Source organism: Pezoporus flaviventris, unplaced genomic scaffold (assembly GCF_033815535.1).
Source record: "Pezoporus flaviventris isolate CSIRO_AGI_PZ_B2104156 unplaced genomic scaffold, CSIRO_AGI_Pfla_v1 ptg000001l, whole genome shotgun sequence".
Lineage (NCBI taxonomy): Eukaryota > Metazoa > Chordata > Aves > Psittaciformes > Psittacidae > Pezoporus > Pezoporus flaviventris.
In genome coordinates, this window is record NW_026892549.1 from 30,094,343 (window position 1) to 30,107,243 (window position 12,901).

At 39.2% G+C, this 12,901-nt stretch overlaps 2 protein-coding genes across 2 annotated transcripts in view; both read right to left on the reverse strand.

Annotated features, from left to right (window-relative positions):
• Positions 1 to 12,901, reverse strand: part of PRXL2A (peroxiredoxin like 2A) — a 408,735-nt gene that overhangs the window by 81,331 nt on the left and 314,503 nt on the right. The window lies entirely within an intron of this gene.
• Positions 6,738 to 10,074, reverse strand: LOC133267683 (pulmonary surfactant-associated protein A-like). Its single transcript, XM_061450160.1, has 3 exons — positions 8,794 to 10,074; positions 8,074 to 8,151; positions 6,738 to 7,289 (listed from the first exon to the last, which is right to left on the reverse strand). The coding sequence occupies exons 1-3, from the start codon at positions 8,939 to 8,941 to the stop codon at positions 6,913 to 6,915; spliced, it is 603 nt and encodes a 200-aa protein (XP_061306144.1). The 5' UTR covers positions 8,942 to 10,074; the 3' UTR covers positions 6,738 to 6,912.

The following is a 12,901-nucleotide window of genomic DNA, read 5'->3' on the forward strand; positions in this document are numbered from 1 at the left end:
TTTTCTATGAAAGCTCTGGGCCATTCATTGTACTGTACACTAATATTTAAGTGGGAATCAATCCTTCCCTTTCTTTTCTCCATCCCCAAAGGAAGGGTCTTATTCAGTATAAACTTGGAGTTTCATTATTATTAAAACAGACTGAAGCTAGAGCAAACAAAAGAACTTCTACATAATGTAGTTGTATTAGCACTTCTGGAAATACCTTGGTCACAGACTTATCTTTGTGACAGTGTTCAATCACTAGTTTTTCTGGTGGAGATTAATTGCTTGATGGAGATTAATACAGTCAGATTGGGTGAAAAAACATGATCCATAGTGCTAAACAAATACACATCTGAAATGGTAAAGACTGAAGTTATCTCTTTGCACAATCATTTTTGTAGGTCAGCAGTTCCACTAAATTATGCTAATTTAGCATATTCGATAAAACCAGACAAATGATATTGAAGTTCTGGTATCTTATACAAACAGGCCTTATAGCTCTTTATGTGGGGAGGGGTTTTATTATCTAGATGCGATAGCTGCCCAGTTAGATACAAAGATTAACTCTCAGCTGCCTTAGCACAACTGGAGGTGCAGTACACTTACCATTTCACAGAGGTGTCAACACCCCTACTCCCAGGCATGTACTTATTTTAATAGAAGAACAAGTCAGAAGGGCTAAACTAGCAACAACCATGAACATGTTCTGCTTTCTGTTCCACTCCGTGATTTAAATCTTTAGCCTTCAAGTGGTGAAAACAAGTGTTTCTGTGTACTTGTTCTCCAACACAACTGCCAACTTCCTATTAATCTTTAAAGATAACTACACATGTCTAGACTAGTTTTCTGAAGAGGTCATAATGGCTGCAATGTCCACAGTGCGCCCTGTAACGGCGTGGAACTGTAGAAGGGTGAATTTCTCTGCCACTTCTATGACTGTGTGTTACAATCAGACATAGCGAATGGTAGGAATGCGAAAAGTGCTCAGACCTAGATTTCTTGCACGGTAATTGACTTGAGATGGGGGTCATGATCAAGAGATGACTATACTGCAAGTTTAAAGTGTCACTTAAAACTCTTGTAAAAGCCATTAATCAAATTAATGAGTTTGCTACCTTAGAGAAGGCTGTATTTTAACTACATGAATCCTCAAACCTCTAGTAACACTGCTTTGATTTCTAGACGGCCAAACCTTTCAAACCATCAGTGTTGCGAAAATGCTCAGAATCATAAAGCATTAAAAGAAATATCACTGAATTTGCTTGCATTATATCTCCTTTACAGGTAACAACCAGATAAAATGTTAGCTATAAATATTTCAGTATTAATTGTTTGAAGTATTTTAGTAGGTAGTGCTGTAGTTTAGTGTGTTGACTTTTAAGTAAATGTGTATATTTAACTTTCTCTGAGTAAAGTCGATACAGGATGCAAATGTAGCTTACAGAATTTTAAAAAATACATGGTTGCAGATATTAGATGTATAAAATTTGGGAGAAGATGTTAAAGCTATACTATGCTAATATATTAAAGCTATACTATAATATAATACTATACTAACATACTATATGTTAAAGCTATACTAAAGCATATTTAATAATGCAAAAGTAGTACACTGGAATTTTGCTGAGCATGCCTTAGTTGAAGTATGTTTCACCTCACTTGCAATGTAAATAGGTGACTACAATGAAAGTTAAAATGCAACAGAAGTGTTTCTCAGCTGTTAAGTATACATAAATCATTGTGTACATTCTGATTTCTGTCTTTCATGTAATAAGGTAGTTTTGTGTTAACTTAGAGTTCCTGGCATATGTCTATTAGTTTTCTGACTCTTGAATGTATTGCACAGAAGGGTTATATACATCTGTGAGTCAAATAGGCAATTTCCTGTTCTGAAATGTTTAACTTTAAACACTTCTAAATAAACATATACAAGCTGAAGGTCAGCTAACTTTAAAAGGGAAATAAGGGATTGCCTTATGCAGTACACTTGCAGATGTAAGTATTAACAATTTAGCAAATTATTTTGATATTAATGAACTTAAATTATATATTACATATACTGTTCTTCTATAATACATATAAAAGCTCTGTATTTTCCTCTTCATCCCTTCCCACCTGATGTGTTCTTAATAAAATTAGCAGTAATTTATCTATCCCCTTATTTTTGCAAGAAGGCCAGCAAGCAATTGAATTTGAGTTGAATGTTCACATCTTTCTCAGTTTGACTACCTGAAATAAGTTCTGGCTTTCTCTAAACCTTGTGTGGTCCTGTAAGCATTTATCTCTCTTCTTATCACTCTTACCTTCTCAGTGTCCTCTAGTCTTGCAGATAAAATCAAGCTGCTTTGTTTGGGTGTCCATTTTCTGCTGTCAGGCAGCAAAAGTGTGTGATGGAGATGTTCAGCCTGCCAGACAAACCAAGGAGGGCAGTGTCCTGACAGCTGTGCAAGGCTCAGGTGAGCAGAACAGGGCAGTCCGCACAGGTACTTGTTTTTATGGCAGTGCCTATATCACCTCCCACTTGGTGTTCTTAAAGGGGTACAATCCTTTCCAAAGAAATGATGAAGCTGTTCAGCCTTGGCCACAGTTTGCTTAGAATCAGCAAAACAATAGCTGGCTGTTCACACATGCAAAAGCTGCTTTAGGAGACAGCTGCTTGCAGCAAAAAATGATGGCCCCTTTTTAGCCAGGAAACCACTTGGGCTTTCCTTGTAAATAATCTTATTTACTCAGAAGTGAATAATCTGATAATAATTAGTCAGAATCTGAGTTACTTAATGAGTAGCACATGCAGCTTTCAGTGCATGAAGGCTCCTGCCCCTAAGATTGTTGCACATCCAACTCTCCAAATTGTTCATATGCCCAACTCTCTTCCAGCTATCTTTTCAACAGCAAACTTGCGACTTACAGGCTTAACTTTATTTACATACTTGAAAAATCACAGCTACAATCAGGCTACTCCAGTCTCTGTTGTATGGAGAGAAAAAGCACGTAGAAATCTTTTCAGAGGCTTTGCTAAACCAGCTCTGGCTCTGGTGCATGCAGTTGCATTCACCTAACTGGCAATAGGTTTTTTCAAACTTTTACAAAACACAGAAAATATGAACTACAGTATTGTTACAGAAAATAACTGTTAAGAAAAATTTTTCCCAAGATTTTTGTTGTTTTCCAGTATACAAGGCAGAATCTAACTTGTTTCCCCCAAAATTTGACATGCAACTTCCATCTGTCTTGATATTTGGCACTAATATTTCAATGATGTTGCCAAAATCAGGTTCCTTTTAATATTTTTTTCTGAGAAATCTGCTTATCCTGTTTTTTAGTAGCTCTTAAGTTCAGTAACATTTTAATCTTACTTAATCCTAGTGGTGGTGTTATTACTCTTACCTTTGGAAGCAGGGACTTCCATTGGCTGAAAATTGAACATCACCATAGTTTGGCTGGTCAGCAAGCTGGGTCATCTAGTACATGTATGGGTAAATATGTGGTAAGTGGTGTCATTCTTATGAGTCACAATTAGTATTTAAGGTTAGGATGAGGTAGATTAGGCTTATAAAATAAGTTCATAAATGTTTTATAAAGTAACTTTGAAATAAACAGTTGCCAGCCTAGGGGAATCATGTCTTTCTACAAACCAGAAGGTGCCATGCTGCCCTCTCATTCAGAATTAGGGAAAAAATGAGATGCTCAAATGATGAACCAATCTCCTTTTCAGGCCAAAGCTACTGGTTCTAGACCTGCCTGCTGCCAGCAGGATTGCTGGAGGAAGCAACTTCAGGTAGGGTGAGAAATATTTGCTTTGTTGGAAGCTTTAAGTTCTTATCTAGTACCGCAAGTAGCTAGAGTGTATGCACGGGGCTAGCATCCGTAACTATAAAATGATGCATTGTTCTTTACCTTCTTCGATGGGAGTCCACAGGATCAGATGACCAACTGTGAGGGTGGAACACTTTTGCTGTGGGACTTTTCTTAGACTGGAACTGAAAGCAGCCAATTTCTTTCACACACCTGTAATCAGATCTAATTTTAAGATAACTGTTACCCCCTGGTGATAAGCAGGATAAAATAAAAAACTTCCCATATCTTTAAATGTTTGGGGGGTCCAACTTTATTCTCAGGTTGATTTTAATCATTGTAAACTTCCTAAACTTTACTGGAATACGATGAGTGGAAAACTACTGTATGAGGTGATGCCTGGGTTTAATCCTGTTTCCTTGTGCTCATGGCAGAGCTAGTTCCGTGGTAGGAGTCATGCAAGGCTGAAGGCTCTGAGTGGATGAGCTGTAAGACATTTGAGAGTAAGAATAGAGTTTGAAAGTGAAACAGTACCTATAGACTCCCGAGCCTTCATTTCCTGTCTACATACCAGTTTCAACTGGGTTAATGTAGCAACATAACAGTCTACCTGGACCTTACATGTTATAGGATCCAGTAGTTTATATTTTGGCCATGTTTCCCAGACATAGGGTATTATTACTGGCTCTTTACATGCCAGAAAGATGCACTGGGTAAACTGAGGACTTTGCTCACAAGTTTCCTCTGTGCATATGTTTGGATAAGTTTACAGCTCCTGGAACAGGGAAACATGGTCCTATCTAGTATGCATTATTGTGATGAAGGATTTGAATATTACTGGAGTAAAATTAAGTAACCTATGGAGGTAGACCACCTGTAGACGCCAAATTGTTCAAGCAGAAAAGTGTCTTGGTTTGACATTAGCCTTGTTGCATTCATCATCCTAGGTAAATAGGTGTAAGATAAATTGTTTATTTTGCAGAGAATAACAGCAAGAATGATTTGCAGGCCATGAAATCGAGCAGAGGCGGAATGAACGCCAGGAGGATCCATGTCTTTCACAGAACAGGTGGTGAGAACATATACTCAAAATATCTGAGTAATTGAATTTAAGCCAGTTCAGGAATGTTGTTTATGGCCAGTTCCTGCTCTGGAATAACAGGGATGTGCATGGCTATGAGTCTGCAAGCAGCCCCTTTGCTGGCCCCTGCATTCACAGCAGCTGTGAGCTCACCTTCTCTCCCCTGTTATGTTTTTATGTTGACTGTTCTGTCTGTCACACAGAGGGTAAAATGAGCTGGTCTGGCTTCCTTGCTCAGCTTTTCAAGACCAAGCTGGGACTAACAAAGTGTATGTGAGTATGGCTGATAGCCAAGCATCTGGCTTTATGTATATGGAGGCATGCCCAGATGCTCAGCCAGCTTTTGTACCATGTCATAGAGCTTTTGAAGGAAAAAAAAAATAATTACACACATCTCTGGATGTGTTTGTTACACTGCACAACTGTGAACCTAACTGCGGGAATACTCAACTTTGTAAGTGGCTGGACTCCAGTAACAAAGTTGTTCAGAAGGCTTTCTCTTAATCCCTTTAGCTTGAGCTGAAGCGTGCAGGCTCTGAGCAGCTTCCTAATGAGTGCAGAGTATAGGCTGCTTCAGAAATGTAAGCATCCACCAAGCCCAATAGAAATTCCTACAGGGGTGTGCCAAGCATCTCTGTGGTGCCCAGAAATTAGGTTGTCGTGGTTTAAACCCAGTCAGGTAATTCGTTCGCTCACTTCCCCCCCCTTTCTTGCCCTCCCCCTGCTCTCGGAGGGATGGAGAGGAGAATCGAAAAGAATGCAACTCCCACAGGTTGAGATAAGAACAGTTTAGTAACTAAGGTATAACACAAATCACTACTGCTACCACCAATGATAATAATGATAAAGGAAATAACAAGGGAACAGAATACAACACCTCAGCACCAGCTGACCAATAACTCGCCCCCCAAGCCTGACCAAGCTCTGACCGATACCTCCTCCAACCCTGTAGTCCCCCAGCCCTTCCGGCTAACTCCCAGTTACATCCTGGGCATGACGTGCTGTGGTATGGAATACCTCTTTGGTCAGTTTGGGTCAGGTGTCCTGTCTCTGCTTCCTCCTGGCTTCCCCTCCACCCTGGCAGAGCATGAGGCTCACAAAGTCCTTGGCCAAACCAAAACATCATTGTTATCAGCTCTGTTCCCGAGCTGAAAGTCAAAACACTGCACTACACCAGCTACCAAGAAGGAGAAAAATGACTGCTACTGCTGAACCCAGGACATAGGTGTATCTGAATCTCTACTATCTAGCTTAAAATTGGCCTAATCATGATTCTGCTTATCTCCCTAAACCACGTGGGCATTTAACTCCTGTCAGCTTCTGTGTATTTTCTTCCACACAACCTACATGGCATGGGACCTTGGCCAGCTTGTGCTGCTACCACTTTGACTCAGGAAAGAGATTACCTGTTGCTGGAGGGGCTCAGGTCATGTAGCTTCTAGCTGCCACTTTTCAGTATATGAAGGCTAAAGACCTGCTGATTCTAAATGGGAAATGTAAGGTGATTGAGTCCCCCTTGTGCTCATTCATAGCTCTGTGTCACCCTAGCAGCACTGGGTTTTTTTTTCTTTTGGAGGGTCTCTTCTGCGTAAAGATGGCTGAAGAAATGCAGGGCTGAGCAACAGCAGTGGTAGTGGAGTGTACGAGCAGGTTCGAGGGAAGCTTACAGAAAAGGATCAAAATACAACTTAAAGGCTTGTGAGTAAAGGGGTGCTGGAAGATCATGTGTCTGCAAGTTGCTTCAGGCATGTGCCCATGTAATCTATTCTGCTTTTGTAACAAGTCAGCAGGCTAACAGAGTAGTAGGAACTCATAGGCAGTCATATGGAGAAACTCAGTGTACAATGAATAACAGAAGAGACAAAATAGCCACTGCTTTTGTTAAGTAATTTCCCCTTTATGGCTGGCATTTGTTTAAAAGGCAAATCAGGCTGGGAAGGAGTGACTTATTTTTCATGCTGCATTACCTGAGTTCACTAGCTACAGATGAAGAGACAAGGGATACATAAGTGTATTCTAGGGAGTCTAGCAGAGTGCGGTAGGGTGAAGCACTAAAACTGACAAACAATAAGGCGATTCTGGTTGCACTTCTTGTCATTCCAAGTGCCATCAGTGTACATCTCCACACATTCCTCTTCCCCTTTGCCAGAAGGTTCATTTAAATGCCAGTTAGTATAGTTCAGCTTTGTACCATCTAGGAGCTGGAATGTTCTTGGAATAAGAGATTCCTTTATCCCCAGGTAGGCGTAGGTATTAAAACTTTTCACGAAGTACAGAATAGCATCATTCTCAGCCAGGCTTCTTGGAGCAGCAATAGACCCTCCAGCCTCTTTGCATGTGCTCAGTGTAGTTTCAAAATTGGCTTTTTTCCCATTGGTAGAAAATATTTTTCCTCCAGCTGCTGTTATCAGCTTTTCCAAGTGGAGAACTGCAAGATGAGGTGAAACCTGTTACTCTTTTATGCTTTTTCTTTTTTTTTTTTTTTTTGTGGTCACACAGAAGGAATTACATTTGCAGCAGTTTTCCTCCTGTCGTGGTTTAAACAGCCAAAACCAGGACATCTCTACAACTTCAGATTAAACTCAGGAAAATGTAAAAGAGAGGAAAACTGGAAAATAAAGGTAAAAGAAAGAAAAGAAAAGAACCCTGAAATGCCAGAAAAAATCATAAGAGAGGAGGGGAAAGGGGGGTATGGGAAGGGAAGAAACACATAAATAGACAATGAAATAGGAGAAGCACAAAAGAGGTTAAAGAAGGAGGGAAGGGAATGAAGAATTCCACATTTGGAAAAGTATAATGTTTTCTTTGAGACTGTACAAGCTCTCCAATACAGTTTACGGTATACTAGGGTGTATGTCAGTCCTTGAGTTAGATGTGATCTGGTTGTGATTGTTTTGTTATATTTTTAGTGTTCAGCTTATTTGTCTGTTTGAAGCATGAGGTGCCCATGGAGCACTTCTGCAAGGCAGAAGTTTTAATCTGGTAAATTTCTGACTTTACCCTAGATGTCTTCCACTAGTTATGAAAAAGTAATCCATCCCTCCCCCCTGTTTGAGAGTTATCACTTTCCTATCTACCAGTGAACAGAACATAACTGGAATGCAGTAGAACTGCAGAAATTTCTGCCTATTTTCCTTAGAAGCCATTTTATTGCTCATCTTGTTTATGCCCACTAATCCAACTACAGCAGAAAGTAAAGGCAGATAAATTACCTCCTTCAATTCTGGAAATCTCATGATCTAATTGACGGGTAACATCTTCTATTTCATTATCAGCCAGCGGTGGGAAAACTATGAACAAAACCAGTTATTACACACTTCGTGTTACAGTTTGAATCTTGGCTTTTAAGGTAAAACAGAAGTAATAACATGAAATAAATATTCACTTTTAAATATTTGGCCTATTTTAGTTTGCTGCTGTATTTTAAATTGGTTATCTTTTCACACATTGATCTTTGTAAGGAGAGGGAATACATTGCTGGAGGCTACCTGCAGACCAGTGATGTTTATAGAAAACCTGAATTAGCAAATGGCATTAGTCTTCCCTCTATAAGTGACTGAGCCAGCCCAGGCAAAGAACTGGCACTTATGCAGTAGTTTTAGTTGATTTTTAACTGTGTCTAGAAATTGTTGACAGAATCCTTCAGGCTATTTGAGCACTTGCTTGCAGCTCCAACCTAACACCTAGAAACAAGTTTCTTGTGCCATGTGTTATGGACAATGATATCTTTTCTCTGTGAATTGAACCATTGTATCGTTAAGTAAGAGAGATTTAAGCATGTTACTTCGTTCAAAGAATTTGTAAAGATCTGCTTATTTTCTATCAAGTAGAACTCACACCAGATTATACAAAATAGTGCTGAGTTTTACAAAGCATAAAAATGGAGCACAATAATACATCTAGACAAAAATGGAAATGGTAACTGCATGTACCTGGTATAAATCCTTCATGTGGCCCATTTTCAAGCATATGTGCAACACTGGGCAGCGGAGGAATTCTTGCAGGTTTACCTTGAGCACAGCATAGGAGCAGGAGAAAAGCTACTCCTAAGATTTTGTGGAATAACTGTGGAGACAGCATTATTTAAAGCCAAATGTAAAACAAGTTGGTTTACTCTCCAGTGTACAGTCCTGCATGGAAAAAAAAAAACAAAAACAACAACCACATTGTGTCATAATTTTGCTGTCTGAGTTTGAAGGTTTTTTATGTACCTTAAGCTTTGCCCTCAGTGACATGAATGTCATTAATGTACTACCAAGTTAGGTTATTTTGAATAATTGAAATATTTTGTTTGCTTGTCTACAAGATTCTGAAAAGAAAAAAAAACAAAATATCTCCTTCACAGCTCTTTTGTACAGCAGATACCACTATATGCCATTTTTCCCCATGCAAAAAGCTAAAGTTTCAGCCTTAATTTTACAGGTGAGCAATAGGCATGTCTGCTTTATAGGAGAAAGGCAGGTTAAGATAAACTGGGATATGCTATCTTTATCAATTGGTTTAAGAGCAAAACAGTTATTAAAACTTATTCTCCCATTATGGCATCCATCTTTCAAAGTATCTTCACCGCAGGTGATATTCTCTGTAAAAGTAGGTGATAGTTTTAATAAAAATGTTGAGACACAAAGAAAAATCTAAAATTGAACGCTTTGTGATACAGTTTAATAGGATTCAACATAATTTAAGTGGAAAACTTAAGATGTTCAACTTACCTAGCAGCTCCAATATGACATAAGAAAGACTCATTAAATGGTCTAATTTATAGGGTATGTCACTTGAGATGCATGCTGTTATATACAGGAAATGAAAAGGACATGTAATATAATATGAATTTGAATATGAATAGAAATGTCATGAACTTTAACTTGAATGATAGGGGGGTTATTTTCTCCAATAGGTAAACACTCTTAAAATGCAATGAAAAATTTTGAGGGTACTTTCTTGATTTGTGGAAACACTTTCACATGTTTAGAAAAACCCAACCCTAAAGCAGAACAAAGAATTTCTCAATACGTATTTGAAATAGCTAATGTTTCCACAGAACGGCTGAGTAAATGTTAAATTGTAAATGTCACTGAAGATAAGCTGAAACTAGTTCAACTGAAACGTGCACCAGGAACACCACCATAATTTTCTTTATAGACTGAGAAGTTGTCAGTGATAATTACAGAAGTCTTGTAACTAAACAATCTCCTAATACTAGCCGCAAACAGAAAAACAATGGTACAACTGCATCACATGTGGAGGTAATGGCCACATAAACACTTATTTAAATATCTTACAAGATACTCCAGGGGAAGTTTATGTATCATAAATCATTTTATCCAATAAAACAATGACCTTTCAGTGAAAGGAAAAGCTGTTCTAAACCAGTTTTGTAAGTACAGAGGCCTCACGATACGGAACATTGCTGAAATGCAAATTCATTGCCATGTATTTTGAAGATATTCTGAGCTAAGAGTTGTTTCTATTTAATGGAGACTTTCAAGAAAATGAGTTTGAGGCTGTCTTCCAGCTCAACAAGTGTAAGATGTGGTCACATCATCCTTGTGGTGTCAGACCAGCAACCTCATGTTGCATGCAGCAAGGCTAAAAGCTGAGTCAGTTGAAGAATAGGTGCCCTGAGATTAGGTGGAGAATGTGAGCAATATCCATATTAGTCTAAAATGCGACTGGATCTAAGCAAGCCTAGATCACCTCCACAGGCTCTCTGCACCTGTACCTTGCACTTTCATACTTAGCTCAGCAGCTGATGTAGAGTCCTTTGTCATTGTTATTGTGCCCACAGAAACCTGATTAATTCCTGCAGCACTGTGTCTTGGGTGCCCTGGAAAAGGCACCAGTCCTGTGAAAAATAAATGAGCAGTACCCAGTTGCATGTAAGCTAACAGAAAAGGGCTGTTTCAAATTTGTATGAGTAACCTTGTTCAAGGTTTGTTAAATTTCAAGTTTCTTAGCTTTTGAGTGTTTGAGTTACTGCTTTTAACATTCTTTTAGCTGAAGTTTTTGAACTTTTTTATTAAAAAAAAAAAAACCAAAACCAAAACTGAACAGAAAACAACCAAGCAACCCCCTCACACCCCCCCCCCCAAAATAACCCAGAACGCAAGACAAGCTGTTACCTGGTATCCGCAGGAGCCTTAGAATAGGTCACTGCAGAACCTGGGCCTTTGTAATTTTTAGGATTGCATCTGGAAGAAACTGCATGTGAGGGAAGTGTGAGAAGAGGGTGAGGCTTAGCATCCATTAGTGGGTTTCACATGCTGACTGATGGCCTGGAAAACCGGGAGGGTGACTGCAGTTTTGTGTGATAGACTCCTGAGAAGAGCTGATGTAGATTTGATAAATTCTAAACTTCTCTTGATTTTCATCAGCGTTTTGCTAAGACGGAGCAAACTAAAATAGATACCTAAACATTCTTGCATTTATACTATGCTTGTTTATAATTGTCTAATAGAATATTCCGTATAACTGTCATAACTTGTAAACTGTTTTCTTTTGATCTGCATCTGACGGAAGCGCAGAGTCAAGGATACAGATCTGATAAAGAACAAATGAGATTTGAGTATTGAGGCAACCTTTCTGTGTTTGCATGTTTATAATCAAGAGGTTTATAATTTCAATGCTAGTTTAGCAAATAAAGGATGTTCTGAGACCGGGTTGTGTTGCACAATGTAGGTAGGGAAATGCAAAACATGCTAAAGACAAACACTGGTCAACACTCCTTTCTTGACTTTTTTGAGAAATACAGACACTAGACTTGAATTTTGGATTATGAAAGTGGGTGTGTGTTCCTTCCATGACCCTATTTATTAGCCATTCCTTTGTATACTTAACCTCCTGAAAGTTTTTTTTTTTTCCTTCATAGTGCTAGTCATACCTCAACCTTGAAAATTCTTTCATTTTTCTCTGTACTTAAATGGCCCCAACTCCACTCATATTTTCTGTTCACATTGATTTTATGCTGTTGTGCTGTTGTTTCCCTCCTGTCTTACTGCTGCCTTGTCCTGTGCTTTCTACATTTTCTTTTCTGTTCCAAATCATTGTCCCAAGCAGCTCACTTATGCCCTGAAATATCAGGAAAACCAGGCAGGACCCTAGTGTCCTCCCTCTCTCAGCAGAGGGCTAAGGCTAGTTTTGCTGAGCTTTAGAAACAGGAATCAAAGAACTCATCAAGATACAAACATCTGGGATGGTAAACTTCAACATGGCTTTTTCTTTTTTCTTAATGAACAGTATTTACCTGCAGTCAGTGTGGTCAGTGCTTGTAAATGGTGCTGTCACCTTGCTCCACTGATTTAAGTTATGTGTGAAGGATTCACATGGAGGTCACTAGATGTCTCTGATATAGCACTTGATACAGCTAAACTGGAAAACACAGGAAGAGAATGTTTTGTATACAATACAAAGCAAGACAGTATCTCTTCAGTAGTTGTTAATAGCAAAATAGCATTCTAATGGGAGAGAGAGAAAAAAACCCCTCATGTTCATGAACAAGATGAAACTGGTTTTCCACATATTCTGCAGTTGTCCTCCATTATCCGTGGAAGATGATTAAATTGTTCGCTATAGTCTTTGCTACCATAACTACCATTGCTTCATCCTCCTCAAGGGTTAAGGTACCCTTGCTGTTTCATTCCTTTTGGCTTCTGAGCCACAAGGGCAGAGATGAAGGAAAGCTTCATTCCAAGTTTCACCTGGAATCACACCTGGCTTACTACACTTGAGCACCTGGCTTGGGGCGTTCCCTAAAGCACAGGTACAGGCTGGGCAGAGACTGGATTGAGAGCAGCCTTGAGGAGAAAGGGGTGTTGGTCGATGAGAAGCTTAAGAGGACCTGGCAGTATTCACCAGGTTGGACAGGGCTTTGAGGAGCCTGGTCTAGTGGAAAGTGTCCCTGTCTATGGCAGGGTTGTTGGAACTAGATTACCTTTACAGTCCCTTCCAAACCAAACCATTCTGTGATTGTATGAAATTCTGCCAAACCCTGATTTCCTACCAGGAGAAGAAAATAAAATTCAAGTCCCCTTCAAGGGGACT

Coding starts and splice junctions, on each gene's coding strand:
- LOC133267683 (XM_061450160.1), bottom strand. CDS start 8,941: ATGCTGTCTCCACAGTTATTCCACAAAATCTTAGGAGTAGCTTTTCTC. Junction 8,152..8,793: donor ACATGAAGGATTTATACCAG/GTACATGCAGTT, acceptor TTTTGTTCATAG/TTTTCCCACCGCTGGCTGAT. Junction 7,290..8,073: donor GATTTCCAGAATTGAAGGAG/GTAATTTATCTG, acceptor CTCATCTTGCAG/TTCTCCACTTGGAAAAGCTG.